This window comes from Corvus hawaiiensis, chromosome 6, assembly GCF_020740725.1.
Source record: "Corvus hawaiiensis isolate bCorHaw1 chromosome 6, bCorHaw1.pri.cur, whole genome shotgun sequence".
In the NCBI taxonomy this organism is placed as follows: Eukaryota; Metazoa; Chordata; class Aves; order Passeriformes; family Corvidae; genus Corvus; species Corvus hawaiiensis.
Genome location: NC_063218.1, coordinates 39449846 through 39474770, shown reverse-complemented (window position 1 = coordinate 39474770; position 24925 = coordinate 39449846). Strand labels below are relative to the sequence as shown.

Sequence of the window (24925 nt, the reverse complement as noted above, 5' to 3'; positions counted from 1 at the left end):
TCAGACTGGTGTTATCTGAACATGCCCAACCGAGGCAAAGGCTGAGACACTTCTACCCCAGATTAGCCCCACTGCTGAACCTCGACAAGGAACTGCATGGCTACATGTACTTTTTAAGTCTTGCTGGTTACTAGGAAAAGTAATGTACCTCATGTAATTGTCCTAAGATAGAGCTTCCAGTAAGTGGGTCTACACAGGAGCACCGAGGAGGATGACAGGGTGCACAAGAACTTGTGTCCTTGCTAGTTATTAGACTACTAAGTCTAGTGTATTTATCAGTCATGACTTAGCTGAAGAACTGCAAGAGCCAAGGCTCAATCACTGACAGGAGACCCAAGCTGAACAATTGTTCACCGCTCTGTAGGACTTCTCTGCCCCAGTATCCACCCTCAGCTGAAAGGAGCCCTCACACCACCCTGGGGAGCATCCCAAAGCCACTGCTCCCAGAGCATCAAAAGTCAACTGCTCCCTCTGCCTGAGCAAAGAGCTCACACTGTGCCTGTGTCGGGGGTGCCTATGTCAGGTCAGATATTGCCACCTTGCCCCGAGACACGGAAAACGGGCGTTACCCAGGAAACACAAACCCCCAAAGCCATTTCATGCTACTGTCTTTACATCAGCCTCCAGCAGTCCTCTGCTGCTTCTGAAACAAAAGATCATATTTTTACTAATGGTTACTGATGGCTTCTTCTTTCCCCATGAGCTGGCCAAATCCTTTTGAACTCAGTCAAACTGTTAGCACTCACAACTGAGGAAGAACTTGCCACAAAACTAAGTAAGGTGTAGACTTGTTCAATCTGCCACCTTGTACTTTCACCAAACATGCTCAATTCTAAACATTAATGAAAACAATCAACAGTCATCCCCTACCTGTCACACACTTTTACCCACCTTTATCATTTCAGTTGGGAAAAGATGCCAGAGTGTATGAATCCCAGCCTACTTAAAAGGTTTTTTGAAGCAAGCTTTTCCCTTATCTTTCTTTGGCTGGCCTGATGTGTCTGTGTCATTCCCAGTGCTACTACCCGAGCTGCAGCTCTTCCAAATACCACCATCCATATTCCAGGTGCTGACAGAAACCTTGCAAATGTGATCTCCCCCACCCCCACAAAGCCTTCTAGATCACTTAGGATATGTAGCCTCCCCTCCCTTTGACTCTTTACCCCCACAGATCCAGCCCCAAAAATTCCATTTACCAAGTGAAATAATTTGGGTAACAGCAAAAAGCGGGTTAAAGACATTTATAAAAAGTTGTATTTACAGACCATTGCCTAAGCATGAAACTCTCCAAACGACAATTTCTGTAACCTATGTGTACAAAGTGCATGTCTTTCCCCTTTCTTCTCTCTGCAGCAGAAGATGGGGGTAATGGAGCATCTCTTTTTCTTTATACCCTTATACCCCCAAGACAATGGGAGTAACAGCTGGGTCAGACTGAAGGGGACAAAACCTACTGATGACTGGGTCATCCACAGGCAGACTATGAATAGTAGTTTGGAAGAAAGTAAGGTTAGGAAAAGAGAATCTTTGTTTACTTGTTCAGTCTGCCCAGTGGATTCTCTGTGGAAAAAGAACATAAGATCAGTGCCCCAGGGAAGGGGGAAGGAAAGGTTATTCAGCTATTCATTAAATTTATTCACAGACTCAATTCAACCGCTTCAGGTTTCTCAGGTACATTTGACTCAGTTTCTATTTGCAGCCTTGTTGCTCTGGGTTCAAACACAGGCTCCAAAACTGAATCTGATTATCCCAGTGGGAGATAACTCCTGTACTCCCCAAGCAGTTAGTTGCATAAACTCACATATAGCCCCACACTATCTGTGCCAGGCAGGGATGAAAGGTTTTGGACAGCAACTGAAAACAGTGCCAACAGCAGCCCATTGCTCAGGACTAGCTACTCAATCTAATCCTTCTTTGAAACAGCCATTAGAGAGAATCTTCTGCAGTACTACTCTCCCTTGCACTCATTGGTGGCAAGCAGAGGCACTCTGCCAGCACTGTGCTGACCTGACAAGTAACAGGACCCGACAAGGAGCGTATAGTTAAGAGCCAGGAAAGCTACACAATCACCTTGCTAGGCTACAAAGCACCAGTGTGAATGCAAGGGGCAAGGGGGAGCAGTGGGCAGGGCATGAGGTACAGGAGTTTACTCTGTGCAAACTGAAAACACAGATGCCAATACAGAAAGGAGCAAACAGAATGGACACTGGAGACTGAGCTCGAGGAAGACTCACTTCAAGGAGCTGATGTGTAATACATCCTCTATCAGTATGAGGCACTGCACAGGCTACACACCAGACAGGGGTCACTTCATTTGAGCGCTCTCATTAAGGGAAGGAAATGCTGTAGAATGCTGGGCCCAGGTGTAGCTTCCTTATTACTTGGATCAGATCTACTCTTTCAAAGCAGAGATACTGCTTTTGCTCGTATCAAGGCATGATCTTATTCTCTGAAGAATTCCTCCTTCTCAGAGTCACAGAATCAACTAGGTTGGAAAAGACCTTCGAGATCACTGAGTGCCACATCCAGTCTTTTCTTAAACACCTCTGGGATGGTGACTCCACCACCTCCCTGGTTCCAATGCCCAACCATTCTTTCTGTGAAGAACTTTTTCCCAATGTCCAGCCTTAACTTCCCACAGTGCAGCTTAAGACTTTGTCTTCTTGTCCTGTCACTGGTTGCCTGGGAGAAGAGATCGACCCTCACCTGGCTACAGCCTCCTTTCAGGGAGTTGTAGAGTCCCTCTTTCCCCAGATGTCAAATAGCTCTGAAGCCGCCCATTCCAGGCAATAGCACTATGGCTCACCTGCAGTGGCAAGGTTCTTTTGTAGGGAAAGTTTTAAGTGCTTTTCAAGTGTATCTGTTCTTGTGCTACAGTTGACCTTCATTTTGTTTCCATCCCACATAAGCACTACCTTGATTAACTCAGGAAGCATTTCCTTCCTCGTCAGCCTAGCCTAATGAAAGAAATACCGAGTTTTCCCTGTTCTCTCGTAGGATGGGTACTCTCATTTTTGACACTGTAGCAGCTTCCTTCTTAACTCCTACTATAATTTGAATTAATCAGCATACATCACTACCTAGTACTACTGATGAGAAAGGATGTTCACTATTTCTGAGATGTGCAGATGCTGATTCTTACATCAATGCATCAAGTCACGTGCACTGAGCCATTGTCAGAAAAGAAAGATACACCTGGGAGTGAGCAAGTTGACAGAAGGTTCTTGCCCTCTTTAATGTGGGCAGATTTTGGGCATGGCTGAGAAGAGATGTATTTGGCTCTCTGAAGACCAGAAAGCCAAATATTCCCAAGCACGAGTAATGCAGTGCCCTTCTGTGGCAGCTATTGGAATTACACGGTTATATGAGACCCCGGATTTTCTGTTGCGGATCACAAGTTCCAGTCCCTCTGTGACAGCAGTTCCTACTCTTCTGGTCACCTCTTCAGCACTCTCCCTCTTCACTTGCAAGGTGCTTGTCGCTGGCTGCAGGAGAAAGCAAAAGAGAGAATTTGTCTTGACCTCCCGTCATACTGAAAAGTTGGCAGAACATGTGACCAGCTGCTTCCCTGCCAGGATCTGGAGCATTGCAGGCAGATGAGTGGCCCTGCTTGCTCTCCTGCTCTAGCCCATACCCTCACCAGATGGGCAAACCTGGCTGTGGACAGCTCCAGCAGCAGGGCACCGCTCTTCACTGGACAACTGAGCTAATGGCATGTTACACAAAATCAAAACAACTGGCAGGCAGACCACTGCCATATTACTGGGCTGTGGAAATCCACTTAGGAGCCACATCCCTCCACAAGGAGGTCCATTTTGTTCATTAAAATGGTGGGAGTAAAGATTGAGCCTTGTTAGCTTCCAGAACCAGGTAGTTTAAGCCAGATCACACTAGGAGCTACTCACAATCACGAACTCTTTCCAGGGATCTCTGAAGCTGGGAGACCTGTCACTTTGGCTCTTTTGTACAGTTCTTCAGTGCATGGCTCGTCCACTCCCTCGTGTTTGCGTTTTGGAGAAGCCTGGTCTGCTTGAGACAGCCTCACTGCTGTAGAGGGAAGAAGAGTCACTGGAATGGTTCCCCTGTGTTTAGATGGCCTCACAAGTACACCCTGGCCTACCCTGCCACAAAGCTGGGAGAAAGAAGACTGCACAAGCACAGAGACATTTGGTCACAGCCTCCCTGAAAACTTTTACAAAAAATCTTTGTTAAAAGCAGAATTAAGTCACCCAGAACAAACACAAAAGTATCCTCCTTTGACAGAGGACAGCTTAATTATACCTGATTAGCCCTACAGTGATCTGCACTTCTACCTTAAGTGGCTGTATATGATCCCATACAGGCAATAAAAGATTCACATTAATGAACTCTTATTCTTCAGCCCTTTTAGAAATGAAGGCTCACTGGGGACTTCTGAAGAAAGCATAAAGGAATGTGAATGTAATCTATATTTTCCTAGCTACACACCCTCTTCTTATTAGCAAAGGTCATCTCCTGCCTATAATCTTTAAGTTGACATGAAACTCAAAAGCACACAAATAGCTCCAACTCACCTGTACTGGTGCTGCAGCCCTGCCCCGAAGCTGAGTCTGTGACTGGGCCACTGAGATCTTCCACACATGAAGGGACAGATGCCAGTAAACCTAGAGAACGGCAAGAAGATCTTAGTTAAGAAACAAAGCACACCTGGGCTGGGAGAAGCTTTTCACACAGAAATACCTTAGTGAACACCAACCAGCACACCCATATCCTAAAGCAGGAGGAGTTCAGAGCTGCACTCGCCCAGTGCTGACCACAGACACACATGGTGATCCAGCAGTGAATTTATTTAGAATACACTACTTAGGTTCTTTTCCAAAGTGAAGAATGGACCATTGGTGGCATATGGATGGTGCTATGCTATCAGCAGCTCTCAGACCTAAACAAACTCCACTCTTAGCTGTCTGAGAACATAATGGAGCTCTCCCTGGAAACCAACTGAGAAGATTTGAGAGGGACTGCTTCCTCTTGCAAGGACAGGCCAGAGAGACAAGTAATACCTATTTTAAATCGTGACCTCTCCTCTCAGCATTCTATCTCCTGTTAAAGACACAAACTTTTGCAATTGCTGGTACTTACAGAGGCCCCTGTAGCGTGACAGCTGCTGGTAGATCTGCTTCATGCGCTCGATGTTCAGTCGGCTGGTCTCTGCATGGTTCACCATGGGTTTGGGGTAGTCCACCCCAATGATGCACTTGGCTGCCTTCTGCACAGACTCTGGGGCATTCCACGGTTCATATATATATCGTGAGGGGAAACCCTTTAGTTTGGGCAGATACCTCCTGAAACACAAGTAAAAAGCACACACAAAAAAATGTAGCACACACAATGCACAGAAAGTGCCGTGCACCTGTGAGCCACTGATTGATTTGGGCTTACAGATCCAGAAAGATAGATCAGCTCCAGTAACATCACTCACTTTACATAGTCACCACTGGGGTCTGTGCGCCGTCCGAAGCCCACAGGACAGTAACAGTGGAAGAACTGCTGGAAGAATGCGCTGCACGAGAGCCACATCCAGCTGCCTGCGTTCACACTGAAATCTGCATCCAGTAGCAGTTCGTCAAACACCTGCAGCAATTGGAGGAAAAGGCACTGAGACCATCCCTGGGCAGGACTTTGTGGCAGTAGGACCCAGGATTGCTATTTCAAATGGCAGACACTGAGCTATGAGAAGAGAGCAGCAGCATAGAGGTGATCTGCTGGCTGAAGTCAGCTGGCTGGTCAATGTATCTCACTTCCTGACACTTTCACTTAGGGAGGCATGGTCTGCTCACACAGATAAAGTGCTGACTTATCTCTCATGCAGCTACAGACTAAATCACTACCTAGCGTTGCAGCAGGCTTTGGGTATTGATCCTAGCCTGGCAGGCATAACAAATATAAAGCACCAACCTTGGGAAGGAGAGGATGCTGCACAGAAGAACGTGCACCAAAGCAACAATAAGGAACCCCTCTGAAGGTCCCACAGCACACTACCACCACGAGGCAGAAAAGTTTCAGCAGTAACTCACTCACATCCATGCACAGATGCTGCACTTAGGCAGCACTTTCAATTATGCTCTTTGTCAGCTCCCCTGCCTCCACTTTTTGTGTAGGGCAGTATGTACACTGGGTAGGTTCGAGCTGTCTGTCCCTTCAGATGGCCCAACAGGAGGATCTTTTACCTCTTTCCTTGAGAGACTCTAGACTCAGATTTCACAGTCATGGAGCGTTCCCTGACCGGCACGGTGATGGATTTTATAATGAGGAAAAAGGTCCAGTTAAGAAGTGACATTAAACTTGCAAAGAAAACAGATGGACTGAGAGAATATTCCCAAAAAACCCCCCAAAACTAAAAGGTCTCCAAAATCCTAGTCCATATTTACCAGTGGGTCCCACATACATTTAGCTACGGTTACTTGAGGCTTGTGATACTGTCAGAGCCTCACGGCAGAAGGCAGAAAGAAGTCAGGCTATTGGCTGTCCAAGAGCCTGCTAGCAAATCCTCTCTTCCATGCACCTTTTACACATGAAGCAAAATCCATACCTGTGTGCCCATCCTTTCAGCAAGTGCCAGGGACACTTTGTTTCCTTTATGGCCTCCTGCAAATACCTGAAAATGCCAGGACTCACCCTGACTCCTGACTCCCAGCTGATCCAGAGGTCACCCCTGGTCAGGAAGCAGGCCACTGCGTGCCTGGCCAGATGGTGGATCCACCCTTCTTGTCTCAGTTGAGTCATGATTGCATCAATCCAAGGGAAGCCTGTCTTGCCCTCTGCCCACTTTGCCAAGGCTTCAGGGTTCCTGTCCCAGGGGATCTGTATGCAGATGGGATTCCCCTCCATGCGATCAAACTTCGGGTTGTTGGTGGCTGCTGTGTAGAAGAACTCCCGCCACAGAAGCTGTCCATACAGAGAGAGGGGGGGTGTGCTGTTCCGCTTCACCTGTGCAGAGGGAACATGGATATTCACAAGCATGAGAAGGGCTGGCTTCATGAAGCTGAGCTGTGAGCCACCCATGCATTTACACACATTTCCTGAGTCAGCTACTGACCACTGCAATAAAGGAGCTCAATGCCAGATCACTCCTTATCAGAAAGCCCAGATGGTAAAGTCAGAGCACTGACACGGGTTCACTCAGTACAATGACAAGTGACTGGAACAATGTAAAACTAACAGTAAAAGGCTCTATGTGGCTCGTAACATGGAAGTCCAGACTGAAGAACAAGATACCACCAGATTTAAGGCCTGTGTGAGTATATACAGGAGAATTACTTTTTCTTACCCAAAAGCCTCCTCTGTAGTAGCAACAAGCTCAGCCCAACAATCAAACACTAGGGAGGCAACTGTATGTTTTGTACCAATTCTGGCACGTTGTCTGGCAACCAGCATCCTGCTGTATATGCTCAAACCCCGCCTGCCTTCCAGATGAACCTTTTGTCTTACCTTCTTATACAGCTCCCAGAGACGATAGTAAAACAAGCGGCAGGACAAGCAGCCAAAACGCAGGTAGGGACTGAGTCCTGTAGGGCTGGCCAGCAATGAATTGGCGTTCATCCTTGGTCTTTCGTAATTCGCAACCCATGCCTAGACAGATTCAGGAGAAATAAGCCAAAAACCCCTTGTACTTGTGGGACACTGCTAATGGCAAGCCTCTGTGCAGGTGGTGAGGCCACTAAGGTCTGACAGCAGTGCCTCTTCTATTTACTTCCAACCACTGCTGGGAGAGATCTCCAGCAGGCAATCCCAAGCCCCATGCCCCATTGAAGAAATGAAAAACCTTTGCTCCAGAATTTAAACCAGTCCATTATTTTGCCCAAGAGGATTAATTTGCTTTGCATACAGGAGCTAACAACCCTGAGAGCTCCTTAGGATACAAGCTAACACAACTGTTTATGTCCAGGTATGTCTATCTCATGTCACACACTGAACAAGAAGATTGGGGAAATTCAGACCCTTTTGTGGAGCATTATGTTGATAGTTTATTCCCTCTTCAGCACAAGTATTTATGCTTTGATTTCCCTATCAAGCCACCCAGCATTAAAGAAGTACAAAATGCTTAAAATTGAGTCATGCTTCTGCAGCTGGGCCACCTTTCATTACTTTGAAATTGTTTGCCTTGTGCACTATAATCAAGAACACAAGCCCTACTGAAAAAAATCTGATTATTTCAACAAGGGGCTCAAGGAATGCCAGCCTGTGAGACACCCTATTAAGAAGCTGATGAACAAGGGGAAGGCATTCTTTTGTAAGCACGTACTCACACTAATACCTCAGGTGAAGATAAAAAGAGACCGTGTGCAGTGTGGCAGGGACTGAACAACTTATGGGAGAATTTCCAAGTTTGCACTCCTCTAAAGGAAACTGAGAGGTAGAAACAAAGAAAAGAGTCCCATGTGCTTCAAACAGCAGCATAAATAATACACTGCTCTAAATTTTTTGGGCCTGAGGAATCCCATGAGCTCCCTGCTCCACACACAACCCAAGATCACAGGAATACTCCAACAATAACAAACACTCCTTTCCAGAGTGAATGTTATGAGCACTGCTAGGAAGAGCAGGGAACAGGGTAATGGGCAGCACTACATTTTTCATTTGGAGGCACAGTCTGAAGGAATCACCACTTAAATAATGGGTTACCTTTCTTTCCAAGTGTTTATCCAGCCGTGCCAGAGCTTCCGTCTCCCCTCCTTGCCAAACTGCAGGGGCAAGACCATCTGTAGGAAAGCCTGAGAGAAAGAACTTTGTAAGATTTGAAGCCATGCCTAGACAAAGGCCATAGATATGGGATTAAGCATTAACAACAGCAAGACAGTACATACTACAGTTGCCTAACATGGCTTATTTGCTGCTCTAATCCTTGTACAGCAGGCAAATCATGTAGGATATGAGGAGAGCCTGCTCATGACACTGCACTTCAAGGGCCTCTCCCTGCAATGCTTCAGGCTGCCTTATGGTGACTTTCCCCACTGCTCACAGCCAGCATTCTCTCTGGTGTGTCAGCACTACCCACAGGGTTCTGCTCCAAAGGCTGAGCAGCTGGCAATAAAACATCTGCTCCACAGCTCTGCCTTACAAAACACCTTGCCATCAACATCAGCAGCTCACTAGGTAGCCCAGCTGCTTCTGGTGAAGCTCCTAATTCTGCTGAGGCTGGTGCTGGGGAAGGCACTGGATTAGTGCAAACGAACCACTGCAAACGGGGAAGCAGTAATGCAGTCTCCCTGCACTGCTCTGGGCTGACAGAGGAGCCTCCCCTGGCAGCAAGCAGAGCAGTGTAAGGTTACAGGCAGTCTCACATTTGGCCAGACAATAAAGAAGGTCGATCTATGCAGAACTGCAGCCTTTAGGATACTCCTGTTGTGAAGCCCCACGCTTTTACATGACTGCCAAAACTGCGCCTTAAGGTACCAGGAAGGTACCTTAAGGTACTTCCTATAAAGCTGGTGTGGAGCCTCCAGTCACACACACACAGACAGTATTCTGCATTAGTCCTTTCTTCCCTTGCATTTAGATCCACTTCCCTGATGTAGGTCTTGCATTCATCTCCTTCTTCAAGTCTTACAGGACTGTAAGGCACAGCAGGATGAGTGAAAGAAGTTTTTGTAATATCTTTTGTCTTGTTAAGTTCCCAAACTGGTGCTGCTTGGCAGTAACTGAATGAAATTATCTAAAGCTGGTACACAGTTAGTTTACCTCTTCAGGTCTGTTGCACAACGTGCCTGAGACGGCAGTAGGAGGAAAGCAGCTGCTGAGGACATGAGATCCTAATACAGTGGTTACATGCTCAGTATAGCAGAGAACATAAGGACAGATGCAGAGCACTTCAGAGCAATGCTAAAGGGGATGCTGGGCATCCACAGCAGTGCAAGGGATGCCAGTGTGTTATCACAAGGTCTGGCACTTGCTGAAAGAATTAGGCTGTTCTATGGCTAGAGGCAGCCCATGTCAGGTAAGAACATGTGCCAGCCACTGGAAACAGTTCCACTAGATCCCATTTCAGCTGGCAGTAATCCTTGCCTTCACTCTTGACACATACCCAGCTCTTCCAGGGATGGGACCCCATAGACATCATCATGGTTTTCCTGGATGTCCACTTTACATGTTTCCATCTGCTGACTTATTACAGTGCTCACTGGCTTCTTTGGGAGCTCCATACGGCTAATGATGGCCTGGAAGCGCTTGTAGGTGAGGGGTGGCTTGTGGCCATTCAGCTCAATTATTCTGGAGACAAAATAAACAAGGTGAAACAAACAGCCTCACTACCACAGACGACACAAGGAAATGACATCCAAACTGGACCCTGCTATCTCTACTCAGGACAGCCTTTCATTCTGGATACAGAAATCCTTATAGACCTATATTTCACTTGATGCATCCCTCAAAGGGATATTAAAATCAACTGAATAAAATCCTAAAATACATCAGAAGACAAAACAGCACATACTTCCTCATCTCCACAGGGAAAAAAAAAAAAACACCGAAACAGCTACAGCTGAATCAGGCTGAATATCACATCTCTCTCCCAGAACTCCTCATCAAACCCCTGTATGAAATCTTTATCTGATTACTGCCTTTCTGTCTCCCCAAGATGACAAATCCTAGATCTGCATCTGTTCCCCTGACACCTTGTGATATCCTAACCTGATTCTGACCTTACTTCCTTCTTGTCTGACACAGAAGACCCAGCCTGCTAGTGACCCCTCCTCCACCTATCTTGGATGAGACAAATCCCAGTTTGCATCATTCCTCTCTCCCCGTGATTAGAGAGATCACCATCCTCCCCTGTGCCACAAGGTCACGAGCAGCCCTGTCTCATGGTATGGACCTCTGTCAGATCACACCATGGAAAAAGACAGTCACGGTTCCCCATTCCTCTACTTCACCAAGCACCCACAGCCTGCTGGGGCCACGCGGTCTTATTTTTCCTGGGACTGAGAGCTCTGAGAAGCCCCATGGGCAAGGTCAATTTCCCCAGGCTGAAAGATGCCATTTTTAACCCCTCTCCTGCAGGAGAGGAAGGAGTTAACAGCAAAGCCGACAGCACGGGGATCGCCAGCATTACATAAAGCGGAGGCAGGCAACCCCACAGCTCACTCAGGAGCTGCAGCACAGCAGCCTTCCCCACCCATTACAATCAACAGCTTATGCAAGGGGCCGGTCTTAGAGCCGAGTGTTCCGGCGGCGCCATGTGCCGCCCCTTCCCCCGAGGCCGCACGTGTGGCGGGGCGGAGCGACACGCCGGCGCCGGGCGCTCCCGCACGTGTGCTCCGCGGTGACCCGGCTTCCCCGCCGCACCGGGAGCAGCCCCGGCCGGCAGCCAGGCCTCCCACCCCCCGCCCCGGCCGAGTGAAGCGGAGCCTTCCCCACGGGCAGCACGGCTGAACAGATTAAAAATGAAGCCTCCTGCAGTTTCCTCTCGGTTTTCTGCTTTTTAGTTGTAAACACTGGGAGATAAAGACATTAACGAACAGGACAGGGAGGGAAGGCCGTCGGGACGTGCACAGAGTCCAAAGCACTGTACATTTTTAGTGCCAGGCTATAAGCATGGCCACAGTGTGGGCACAGCACTGACATACGCACAGAGGCAGATGTATTTGTTTGCATTTGCCTTACAGCCAACACTTTCTGTCCTGCATCACCACACCACACAACAGCACATGTCCTCTGCTTTCCTGCATACACTTTTTCGCTGTCTGTCTCCATGTTCCGCCCCAGAGATGGCACGAAATGATAGAACTCTCATGAATACTGCCCACCACAATCTTCTCTGTGGCTGCTTTGTGAGCCCCCGAACAGGACCAGCCAAAGATCCCCAGAAAATCAGTGTTTCCACTGGATGAGAAGTGAGGCATTTCCAGTTGCAGCACTCTAGAGAGGCTCACTTGTTTCCATAGGAATTCAGAGCTTGAAAGAGAAAACGTGACAAAGCTGCACCATGTTTGCCCTGAGGTGCTTGGGATGGGGGCAGGGAAGCTGCTTCTTCCACACTGCCTCTTTTTTCAGCCCTCTTCCACACGCCTGCTAAAGCTGCCATTCAGTCCGAGATCCACACCATTATGCAAGATCCACAGCTAAAACTTCTGTGGACAGCTAGCTAGTTGGAGCAAATCACTGTTGACTGGCAGATGGATGCCAGCATCTGTACTTCAAATCCTCAAGGATGTGAATATGAGTGAAGTTACCTAGTACAGCTCCTGAATTCCTCAACAGTTACTGGATCTGGGACACAACTTTAAGATAGGACTAGGACAAGTTGCACATTTCACTGCATCTGACACGGGCATTATGCACTAAATCTGGACCTTTCACAGTACTGCCATGAAAAGAAGTATTGAATATCTGGTATTGCACAATATCGGATATTATACCACACATTCTAGGTATTGTAGTACTGTTCAGCCTTCTGTACAAAAATTTGCACAGGAAGCTCCCCAAGCAGGAGTCCTTTCCTTCCTCATACTGACCTTCTAATCCAGACCATATACTTCCACAGGACTTTCAATGACAAAAAAAGGGAGGCCCCTCTCCAGGATTTAATACCCTCACTTCATCCATCTCCCCCAGCCCAATTTGCCGCATGTGGCAATTGCTCTAGTTTTCTTGAAGTGGAACAGAGAATCACTGTATTCACCACACAGAACCTAACCTGAGTGAGCACACCCAAAACTGGCTGTGCTGCCAAACTAGCAATATGCTGCCCAGCATCTGACCTTGATGCCAGAAGTTACGAGGGTCTTTTTGACCATCAGTCACACAGTCACACTTCACCTCAGGAAAGCAGGCAATCCAAATCTGACCAAACATAGTTCCAGCACTGCTATGATTATTAAAAGGTATCCTACAGTCAGTCACCTGTGACAGCACTGTCTGCACACTCAAATGCACACCCTCACAGGTGTCAGCTTCTGACTCACATCTCCACAGCAGTGCCCCTGCGGGATGGCTAGTGGGCTTAGGAAAGCTGCTGGCCTCAAAAACCTGACACCTCAGCTCACTTGCAAATGACAAGGCTGGGTTCTGGCAAGGGACTGGATGTGCTCCCCCGCTTCCTTGCGGGAGGAAGAGCTGGCTGCCAGCACTCAGCACGCAGGCTGCCCAACGCACCCCAGTACCAATTCACGCGGACTATTTCGTTAGCCTTGCCAGCTTATGCAATTGCTCTGATCTAAATCTCTGCTCCAGAGAGCTCATGGAGGACTTCGTGGACACAGAACAAGGGGTATTTCTACAGATTCAGAGAGGAGAGATGGAGAGATAACCAAATGATCTGTCCATCCAACAGATGCTGAACAAAGAACAAACAATTCAACTTCTGCAGAAACACTGAGCAGATGAGAGATGAAGAAGTGACTTGATGACAGGCTGGGTATAGGCAGTGGGGAAAAAAACCTGACACCAGAAAACCATGCAAGACAGGAGAGGATAACAAGATGTGGCAGGCAGAAGTTTGACTAAACCTTAAAAATAACCCCCCTTTTTGGCATAGTGTACTGGCCTGCAGAACCACCAAAGTATGCATGCTTCCCCATGCTTTGGTTCCTTTAAGTTAGTACATGCTCCTATGAGAACACATTTTACTGTCATTTCAGCCTTAGGCTAGGGTATTTGAGGAAAAGCTGATCCTGATGCATGCTACAAACACACAGGATCACAGTGTTCTTTTCTGACCTAAACCACTCCCGCTGAACAACCCAGCCTGCCTGGGATTACAGAAACCACAGTGCTGACCATCAGTAAACACACTACAAAGGATTTAGATCCTAAGGAGGAGAAAACAGGCAGATCCAGGGAAACAACCTGTCATGCGGAAGTTGTCAGACAGAATAATTGTCAAGTAAAGGCTTTGAGCAAGCTCAGCTGATACCCAAGAGATTATCTTTTCTGTCTGACTTCTACAATCTGAACATTGCTAATCTTGACTGGGAATTCTCAGATTTTCTTAGGAGTATTTACCAGCAATGATAATAAGTTTCTATACCACTCTCCTTGTTTTGGGGAAAAGGAGGGGAAAGATGCTCTGATAATTGCACAGCTATGCTGGCAGTGCCAACAAGGGGCACACTGTAATCTTCCTACTGGGTAAAACGGGTCAAATTCACAAGTTAACTGAACAGGCTCTTGGCAAATGTTTGAAAGGAGCTGGTGGAGGTGGTACCAGGAATACACTGCAGGGGACAAGAGGAGACATGCTGGATTCATTTATGTAGGAGTGAAAGAACAGTCTAAATTGTTTGAAACCCAGCTGACAATCTTGTCAGAAACTTGACTAAAGAAAGATGAGAAATAGGATGCCACCACCAGGTATTATTATCACCTGCTAATTATGCAGGAGAAACATTAGGGTGAGCAGAGGGACAACACATACCATGAGTTAGAAGGCTGGGTAACACAGCTGGAGGGAGAGATACTCTTGAGACTTCATACAGTATCAAAACTGTATTACCACCTGCTGAGAAATCTCAGAGATGCCAAGAACCAAGAAATGTCAGAGTAACTGGAGACTTCAGGTACATCCACACAGACTGGGTATCTATCACGCCCCATCACCTGCCAAAACCTAGTTTTCTAGTAGCCATAAATGACTGCTCCATGGAACCAGAAATCAAGAACCCACAAGGAGTGTCACTTCATGATTAGGTCTTAGACAGTGCTAAGGTATAGCTGAAAATGTTAGTTATCACTTGCCTGCTCTAACTGTGACTTTAGCATGCATCAATTTAACACCCTTCTAGGAGCAACAATACCATACTGATGTGAAGACGTTATTTCAGAAAGATCCCAAAAGTCAAAACAACTAAAGAATAGCATCGGCAAAGATAACAGAAGGCAGAATCCTTCAGAAAAATGAAAAAGATAGAAACCTACCAAACTTTGGTAGGTTAAATTTAAAACCACAGCCTTCTTGCACCTCCTAATCTAAATGAAAGTTTGAGAAACCTTAAAAAAAGAAACGTAAGTAGTAAAAAACCAAAATCAAACAAACCAAAGAAAACAAACACCCAAAAAACCCCCAATCAAAAACATCCCCTTTACAGACACTCCAGGATATTTATAGGGCTAAGAGTTGATCAAGTCATTAAAGAAAGGAGAGGCTGTAACAGCACAAGAAAACCCCCGCATATATTTTTGCAGGTGTATTCACTATGGAGGTATCTAGGGAGGTTATGACTCTCAGGGTTTTTTTAGGAAAATGTATCAGATGCTGTGACAGACTGGGATATCAGGAAGAAGTACCACAAAACAATGCTATGCTTGAAAAGCAAAAGCTTGCCAGGGCCACCCAGAAATATCCACCCAGAAATTGTAAATGACGTAATGAAATACACAAAGGAATAGCTGCTGCATGTAATATAAAAGTGTCCAAATACTATGAGGGAAAAAAGAAAGCAAATACAACTCCAGATTTTAAAAGCATTTCAGGAGCATCGGAGGGACAAATGAATAGACTGATATGAGCATTAGGCAGATGGGTAGAAAATACTAATGGAAACAGTGAATGCATGGATATATGCAATATACTGGAGAGTTAATGTGGCCTTGGTAAAGGGAAGTTGTGCCTCAAAATCTATTAGAGACATTTGAGCCTGGGGCAAGGGAGATTCAGTTGATATATCCTATATGAATTTTGAGAAGCCATCTGACTAGATCCCTCACTGAAAAAATTTAAAGAAACCACAATAATTTGCAATAAAGGAAAAGGTCTATGCAGACAGAAAATTCTTTGAGATACAGAATTAGAGAAGGAATCTATTTTTCCAACAGGAAGAGCAATCCTACACAGAGCTGAGCTAGGGCTTGTGCTGCTCAATATTTTTTATAAAATATCTGTGAAGGGACAAGAAAGAGCACGATGATAAAGTTTACTGACGCAATAAGCTATCTGAGATAGCTAAAGATAAAAGGTAACTTAAAAATTTCCCTATATACCACACGACTAGCTGACAAAAATATCAGATGAAATTGCAGTGTTGGTCATGTTGTTTCTCCATATGCATAGCTATGCAATCTTAAACTTATTTATACCATAGCAGCCTCTCAAATAGCTATGACCATTCTGGAAGGAAGCCCTGAGACATCAGTTCAATGTCTAGCAGCACTCAGAAAAAGCAAAAATAATGCTACTGACTATTAGGAAAAGACAGGACACATTATAGCGCTCTAAAAATCCATGCTGCTCCTACATTTTGCACACTAGTTGTAGTTACCACCACTGCTCTCCACCTCTAAAAAGCATAGAGTATAAAGAAAGTATGAAGTATCCTTTATATAAAAGTATAAAGAAAGGTGACAAAACTTAGAAGAGATATAGAAGAGATTCCACCTGAAAACTTAAATGAACTAGGACTCTCCACCTTAGAAAAGACACAGGTGACATGAAGAAGAATGTGATGGCCATTGACACTAGAGGGGTGAGGATGTAATAAACATTGGTAATAAATACGGTTTTCTAATACATAATTAGAAAGAAGCACCTGCTCACGAGACAGGTTTAAGAACCCTCCTCACTCCAGAGACAAACATTTCCACACAGTATGTGCTAACTGCAGAGCTCCTTCCCATAGGAAATGATGGATGTTAAAGATTTATAGGAGAAATTCTACATTCAGTATTACTGGCACAAGTCACATCAGAAAAAGGGGGAAAAAAAATGGGGAAAGAAAAAACAAAAGCAAGCAACCTGTAAGAATAGTACTGAAACACTGTACCGACATTGAAGTCAAGCATACCCTAGAGTGTTAGCTGAAAGACTGTCACCACTGTTTAAAATCTCATGTACAGAGAGATATTTATACATAATATAAGTAAATGTATAAAACTCAACATCAAAACAAACCTCTCCTACAGCAAACACACAACAAAGACAAGACATTCAGGTTTTACAATAAGAAGTTTGTCCCAATCTACCTTGTTTTACTTCTTCCAGCTGTCCTTGCACATCCATCAGTTAAAAGCCCTGCTTTCATAACCTGTTTGAGACAACAGCTCAACTACCTTTATTACAATGAAGCAAGAAAAAGCAGTCCATACATTGAGGACATGCTCAAGGAGAGCAATCAATAGGACACAGCTGAGCAAATTAAATGACAGTCAAGTACAGAGTTTAATAAGCTTAAGGCAACACCTTTCTGTACATTCACGTCACTGTCAGCACTTTGACGTGTTCTTATCAAAAGTTGAGTGTGCAGAGTAATCCTTGTAGGCTCACTCAGGATAACAGTGATCAGTGTAAAGGAGAGACTGCAGTCTTTGCAGACACGACAATCCCAGCCTAGCCCAGGCAGCACCTCTGCCCTTTCTCTCCCCATACCTGTCCAGGTCATAGAGAGTGTGGGAGTTCTCTATCACCACTTCCACACCAGCCTCCTTGGCCAGTTTGATGATAGCTGCATCCCTCTCCTTTCCAAACGGCTCCGAGTCGTATTCAAAGGTGAGACGAGTGACTCCCCATTCCTGCAAGAAAAACAATACACCCAGATGTCAAACAGAAGACTCTTTCTAACCAGCACAATTACAAATGAAGATATCAGAATTCCTGAGCAGTTTAAAGTCCTGGAAGCTTTGAGACTGTTCCTGTGAGGAACAGCAATCTGGATTTGAGATAACCAAAGAAGCAACAATTTTATCAGCTCTAGCAAACATCACATCTACTATGCAAATTTGTAGATGTCAGGTTTAAAACACATCAGAGGAGGTTCAGTTCTTGTCTATTACTATTCTTAGGTTTCAGCTCAGTCCCCAAGTCTACCAACATCAGGTTTTGTTGCGCATGCTGTCCCAAAGTAACCTTACCATCCTCTTCCAGCATTTGCAGAAACAGCATTTCAGAAAACTCTTTCAATAAAAGTTCTGCTCAACCCCATGTGTTTTTATGTGGAGACATTAAAACCAATACATTCTAAATTTTTCTTGGTGTCTCTTTAAAGACATCACACAATAGGAAACCAATGTCCAACCCAAACAGCAAGAAACAGAGAAATGCAGGACATAGGATGGCAACTGAATGAACCTTTCTGGTCTGCACAGTAGAGTATGATACTGCAATTCAGATTTAAAGTCCTGCCCTCTTGGAGTAATTTTAGAATCACAGAACTATGGAACGATTGGGGCTGGAAGGAACCTTAAAGATCACCTAGCTCCAACCCCCCATGTCAAGCCATGCACTTATTCTGATCTTCATACCTTTAATAGATCCCTCACAAATTACATGGTATAAGCCTTATGAAAGAGCATTCAGCCTCTTCCAGGCTTTTCTAGAGCACAGATTGTTCTCAAAGTCTATGGCCTAGTTTTCCTCAGAAAATGAATCCTATGAGAAGAGGTTTAATGGTTTCCACAGCGACCCTTCCAAGACATCCATCAAGCAGAGCAGCAGCCCACATATTTGTTTAGCAAACACAACCAGAAATCTACAGACACTTAAAAAAAACCCTCACACAACTAAGAACCATGTTCTCCAAGTGAGACAGTCTAAACAACCCCTGTGATTTAGATATACAGATATCCTGTGATATTTAGATATCCTGTGATATACAGGAGACTTTTCTACGTGCCAAACAGAAACAAAGCACAAAGAACAAATCTGGCTAGTTTCCTGAAGATCATTAAAAATAATGCCAAAGGTGGAGAAGGGAATTTAGAAGCAGAAAACAACTGTACAAGCCACCTACATTTCTAAACTTGCAGATTCAGTCCTAAATTTAATTTTAGGAAGGACACAGAAATTATGGTTGGTACAGTTGCTACCAATATTGGTACAGTTATGTACCAGTGAATGTACATCTCAAAGAGATCCTCCACTCATTTTTCAAAGTAAGAACATGACAGCATCCATAACTCAGAGCAGGGATCAGACGGACCCATTCCAGGCCCTGCCCTGCTCCTATGTGATTTAACAGCTCCATTTTAAACTTTTCTTTCTTCTATAGGAAAGCTAGTATCAACTGGAAGGCTTGGGTAAGATGGATTTGGTCTCAAAGAAATACACATTACTACCTTGAAAGAATGGAATAAAAAGCCATTAAGCCTTACAGAGATTTTAGGTAAGCATCCAACACTTTAAATTTGTGTACTTCCTAGAGTTTTGAGAAGGTCACTGCTCTGTGTAATGCAGTAGTACACAGGAAGCAGAGCACAACCAACCAGAAAACCTGTTACCTGTACGGCAATAAATTGCTGCAGATATACAAAAGAAGAGTCATGACTGACAACTTGCCTCTTAGTATCTAACCTAGAGCAAAGAAAAAACGTAGGGGGAAGAAAACACCAAAGGGATTGTGAAAACACTTCAGTGAACAAACAGTGCAGTTTGATAGAAGAGGTAAAACTACAGACATTTATTCAGAAAGAGTGAGGCAAAAACTTCTGCAAAGGTTAACACATTGCTAACAAGTACACTTGTCATGGTATCCATGCACAGTAGTGCCTTTGCAGTGACTGTTAGTGACAACATAGCTCAGCTACTGGCAGCAAGAGCAGAAACTACATTAGCTCTAAGTATTGCAGTAGCAAATGTGACATAACTCTCCTCTCCACAAAAGCTGACAGCAAGGCACAAGCTGCTGCTAATGCACTGTTCAGTGCAGCAGCTCTGGAGAGGCCTCAATCCCCACAAAAGCCATACATTTACCATGCAGTAGCATCACCTTCCCTTTACATCTTCAGCTCTGTTACAGCACACCTGAGATAGTCATCAACTCACCTGCCCAGACAAAACAGACTGCAAAAAAAGCAGTTCTGGCTGATTACACAATCAGTCTCTCCAGACTTCAGACTCTGCTAACTAGTTTTTGTTCTTTAACCAAAGTGAGCATTTTTCTCCAAGAAAGTTTTAATTATCCTGTGAATACCCTGAACTAAAGAGGGCATGAACAACTATTGGCCAGAACTTATTTGCAGATCAAAAGAAAAAAAATAATCCAGACTCTGAAAAGGCTAAAAGCAGCACATAGTTTGTGTCATGTGTTAAGATGCAGAAGCCAAAATAAGTATCAGTGCCCCTTCTCATGTGTGCAGTCCAGTTCCTCTCCCCAGTACTAACGGCCCTCCTCCAGCAAATACACATCAGAACCATTTACAGAAGGAGGGTACAGATTCAAGTTTACCTCTCCTTCTGGGCAGCCGGTCAATAGTAGGATTTGGGGACACTAGCTCTGTCAACCATATGTAAGGCACAGCCCACATGACAACCCCAACTCACAGGGCTATTGGGAGCCGTGTTTTATTTCATTTAGTTTTGTAACACTATCAAAGACATCATCAAAAAGCTTCAAAGACTTTGGGAAATACAATTTTAGAGCAGGATGGAGAAGAATGATACTGTATGAAAAGCCTTGATATTCAAGGAGATGCTCTTGTTAGCCCTGACATCTGCAGCACTGACATACCACTTTAGAAATGTACCCCACTAATCCATCATTGACCACCAAGGTAACTGCATATTCCATATCCTAAACAGAACATCAGCAGGAAGCTTGGACCCAAGCTATATCCTGCTGCTGAGATAACTAAACCACAGTCTTGAACAGAAGAAGAAAAGGAAGGTCAACTAACAGAAAAGCTCCTGAATTTTTAAATTTTAACACAAAATCCTATTTGCAAGTCACATATAGATCAGTGTACTTTCTTCTGTTGTCCGTAAAGGTCTATAGACACAGCAATCTTCCTAAGTCAAAACTGCAGTAAGCAAATGGCCAGTAGGGAAGAAGCTCTCAACAGAGAAGGGTCTGTGTGTCACAGAGAAGCCCTGTGAGAGTTGACTTAGAGAAACAAAGTTCAGGACCATCATCCAGAAACAGAAGCTTGAGCACCCTCATACTAGGTTACACTCTACTATTACATTTCTTGCAAGTCTGAGCTCCCATGTGGATCTGGCTCCCAAGCTGGCCCTTATGGACAGTAGTTAGTTAGCTGTAGCTAAGGAGGAAAGTTTGTTACAGTGAAGAACTAGTTATAGTTAAAGAGATGCTGAGGGAATCACCAATCATTAGGGAGTAAAAGCAAGTTTAGCACCAGGTCATCAATTTTTCTTCACTATGCTCCAAAAAATTATTCTCTTACTTTAAAGAGTCTTGGGAAGACATCTGTTGGCTGCCCTCGCACGACAAACAAGCGAGAGTTCAGTTTCCTTAAACTGTTGTCCAGATCTTCCAGGGACTGGAGAAGAAATCTGCAGAGAAGAAACAACAGCAGTTAGTGTCAGTCAGATGGGTTACAGCTAAAAGGCAAATGAGAATTTGCATGGAACTCCAGCAAACCTGCCATCACCAAATCAAACTGGAAGTTTGGACAAGAACCAGAAAACAAGAATTCATATTTATCCCTGGTTTGTCTAACAACTTCTATGAGATTGCAGCATCAGCCACCTCCCATTCACTCATATGCAATTTGTGCTTGTCCAGATGCAAGAGGTTTTCAGGATTTTCTTCTTACTGCAACCCACTTCCCATGTTCTCCCTCAGAGGTGGGAGAACACCCCTGTCAACTGCTCTCTCCACATGGAGAAAAGCATAAACTATGTAATTCCCTTCTGTACATATTTTCACAGGTTTTGGGGCAAGAAAGGATTTTGCATATGAAATAGAAAATTTTGATGCATTACTCCAAGGAAAGTAATAAAATACTGCAAGAACTGTGCAGGTTTTACAGTTCTAGCTACAAATACACCATGTCACAGCAGAGAAATGTACTCTCCTAGCTCATCAGTAGCACAAGACTGAGCACCAAGATCTCCCAAGGCAAGAATTATCTGTACTTTGAATAATTGCAAAGAGAACTGCAATTCACCTTGCACCATGAAGGCAGAGATGAGAGCATACCAAGACATTCATCTATTCCCTCTCACCCCAAAACTCTAAAAACCCATGTAAGTGCTTTCTGCATTTAATGGTATGTCTTACTGATCCCTCACTAAGCTAAAAACCACCAAATGTATAATATTTGCTCTCCCAGTCACACATCACCCCATTTACACAGTAACTTCACTTTGTTTTGTTTAGCTCTGCAAAAGACACCAGCTTTAAAACTTTAGTCTCTCCTCAGCACCTGGCACTGCTGGCAAACACACAACCCTTTGTAAGTGAGCCTACCAACCCGTACCTTTCCCTCAGTCCTCCATGCCCACTCTGCAGTGCAATCTGCGAGAAGCAAGTATCTGCTTCAGCTCCCTAAAGCTAAGGAAAGCTAAGCTACAATTGCACTGCAAAGTGGCAACTTCTCTCTCCTCAGCTGCACAGCCCATAAGGTGACCTGTGAGCTTCCAGATAGAACAAGTTTGTTCTGCACTTCCCGGGGGAGAAAAGGGCGCAGGGTTCACAGAAAGAAGAGCACTCTATCACAAAGGAGAACACCCAGAACCCGGTCCAGGTAACCTAAACAAACCACTCCCTGAGCCCCAGCCCACTTTCCATTTATTAAATATGAGCATCAACTCTCCCAGGTGGTCCAAAAATTTTAACAAGCATTAGTCCCATATGGCTCACACATGCTGTGCAGTTAAATAACAAGAGATTTTCAACATGATAAATTTGTGACAACTAGGTAAAACACAAGCATTTGCCTTTGGAGAACAGAACTCTGAATACAAGTATTTGGATTAAAAAAAATTAGCAAAACAAAGCCATGGCTCCCAATGGGAATGAATGGAATTTTGGCCAACATAAGTAACTTGCTAATATGTTTTTTGCCTAACAGCCAGCCGTGCTAGTTTCTGACATCTGCAGTAATTCCACACCTCCAAGAAAACAATATTTTTAAAAACTTTCCTTGCTCATATATTCCATGATTACAACATAAAGGAGACTACTACCTGCTTCCCTCCCTTTGCAAGGCTGGTGAAAACAAACTAGGATTAAACAGATCAGGAATTAATCAGTTGTGGCACCACTTTGGTTCTTCCAAATGAGGACAGTCAGCAACACCACCAGCACGTGAAAGGCATTTCTGCCTGCTGCTGCCTGTAAAGAGTCTGGTCTATGGAAAGACCACTTCAGACTCCTATAACAGAATTCACAATTTTTTGTAATTTGAATGTCTACATTGAGATAATTTCTGCACATTTACAATTTTTAAGCCATCCTGTACTGTGGGGTTCTAGAAACACATAGACATGGCCCATAAATCCCATTCCTTGAGAGGAAGCTAAGGTCCACAGCAGAGGCACTCAGTTACAACTACAATTTCCTTAGTGAACAGCCATGTGACATTTCCAAGAGCTCTCAAAGGATCTTTAGCCAGGTGGTTGTCCGTCGACTTCCTCTGAGGGGGTAGTGGGAGATCTGCTTCACTTGTATTCAGGGGAGTCTTGTGCAGGAGAATCCCTACCTGGCGGTTCCAAATGTTGAGGCTGCTGAGACCTGACACAACAGGATTATGTAATGTTACTGGCGACAGGTACATGAGGTCTTGATCTTTGCATAGACATGACTCATGCTATACATTTTTCCATTTGTAGAGATGAGGAAAAGCCCACACAGCTTCATCTCTACTTTCTTAGCAGCAGCCGATGTGTATTTCCCTAAAAAATCTGAGGGACGGGAGGAACGGAGCTGCGTGCGCACATGCCCACGCGCGCCCGGCAGCCAAAGGGCAGACGGAAGGCGTGGTGCGGTCACGAAGCTGAGGATTCTTTGCCCTTGTCTCTAAATTCAGGGAAAAGCGTTTCCCAAAGCTAAACGTCCATCGGTTGCTGCTCTCATACGCTCGCCCTACTGATAATGAGAAAGTCTAATGACATTACATAAAGTTGAAGGCATCCTCCCACACAGTCAGGCAGCACCGCCGAGAAAACCGCGGCGAGGCCAAGCGGACAAGGCACAGCCGCCCTCCCGCGGAGGGCCGAGGGGAGCAGCGAAGGGGCCCGACACGGAAGCGTGTGCTGCTGCGGCCCGACCGACACGGCCCACGCCGCGCCCAGAACGCTCCGGTGCTGCGGGAGCTTCCTCGTCCCGCACGGTCCCACCCGCGGCCCGCAGGCCCGGTGCCACTCACCGCCAGCGGTTGATGCCCACGGCGGAGGAGGCGGCGAACCAGGGGTCCAGGATATAGATGCAGCGGAGGGACGTGGCGTCCCGCAGCGCTTCCTGCAGCGCGGGGTTGTCGTGGAGCCGCAGCCCGCGGCGGAACCAGTGCACGGAGCGGCAGAGGGCCGGCGCCGGGCCCAGCGCGGCCGCCGCGGCCGCCATCGCCGCCGCCCGAGCCGCGGCCCCCGCGCGCCGCCGGCCCCGCCCCGCCCCGCCCCGCGATCGGCGCACGCGGCGGCAGCCAATGAGCGCGGCGGGCGGGCCGAGGGCCGGACGCGCTGTGCTGCCCCCCAGCGGCTGCCGCCTGCGCGGTCTCGTCGCCCGAAACCGCCCCGGAAATGTCGCCGCCACCCGGCACGGGAGCCGGGAGCGACCCCCGAGCTCAGTCAGCAGGCTGGCCGTCACAGGCCAGCGCCAAAAATCTCCCTCTCCATAAAAAAACCCACAAAAACAAAAAAGTTCAAGGGCCCCAAATGGCTGCCTGCATCGAAAAGGTACCTATGGTCATGAAACCTGGAGCAGGAGCCCCTTCCACTCCCCCAAATTCAACAGGAACATACTCTAGGCAGAAATGGGAGTGTTCTTCGGTAGGTGTGGCCAGACATCAGTCACGGGGCATGTCACGTCATTTAGGATCCACGGGGCAGAGTATGAAGCAATGGCAAGGACTGCCCAGGATCGCTATCAGAGTAACTTTATGTTTGAAAGGGCCAGGGATTTAGAAGGCTGGTGCAACATCGCAGCTCGCTACAGGATGTTGCTGCTGACCCCAGGGATCAGAAACCGCAGCACAGACTATTGCACAGAACCAGATGGGGGGGGGGGGGGGGGGGTGTGCAGAGATTTCTGCAGAAGTCTTCAGCAGCAAGTTCCAAGGGAAGGAT

At 45.8% G+C, this 24925-nt stretch overlaps 1 protein-coding gene across 2 annotated transcripts; it reads right to left on the bottom strand.

The window, feature by feature from the left end:
* Window positions 1-3210: 3210 nt before the first annotated feature.
* On the bottom strand, window positions 3211-24225 carry CRY2 (cryptochrome circadian regulator 2). 2 transcript variants are annotated; one of them, XM_048308183.1, is made up of 12 exons: window positions 24010-24225; window positions 21082-21190; window positions 17333-17475; window positions 10061-10245; window positions 8662-8750; window positions 7468-7608; window positions 6655-6966; window positions 5459-5610; window positions 5119-5321; window positions 4554-4643; window positions 3906-4047; window positions 3211-3485 (listed from the first exon to the last, which is right to left on the bottom strand). In XM_048308183.1, exons 1-11 carry the CDS (start codon window positions 24201-24203, stop codon window positions 3908-3910), a joined length of 1758 nt encoding a protein of 585 aa, XP_048164140.1. In that variant the 5' UTR covers window positions 24204-24225; the 3' UTR covers window positions 3211-3485; window positions 3906-3907. The 2 variants fall into 2 exon arrangements, with proteins under 2 accessions (XP_048164140.1, XP_048164141.1); XM_048308184.1 differs by having other exon boundaries at window positions 3906-4044.
* Between the last annotated feature and the right edge of the window lie 700 nt (window positions 24226-24925).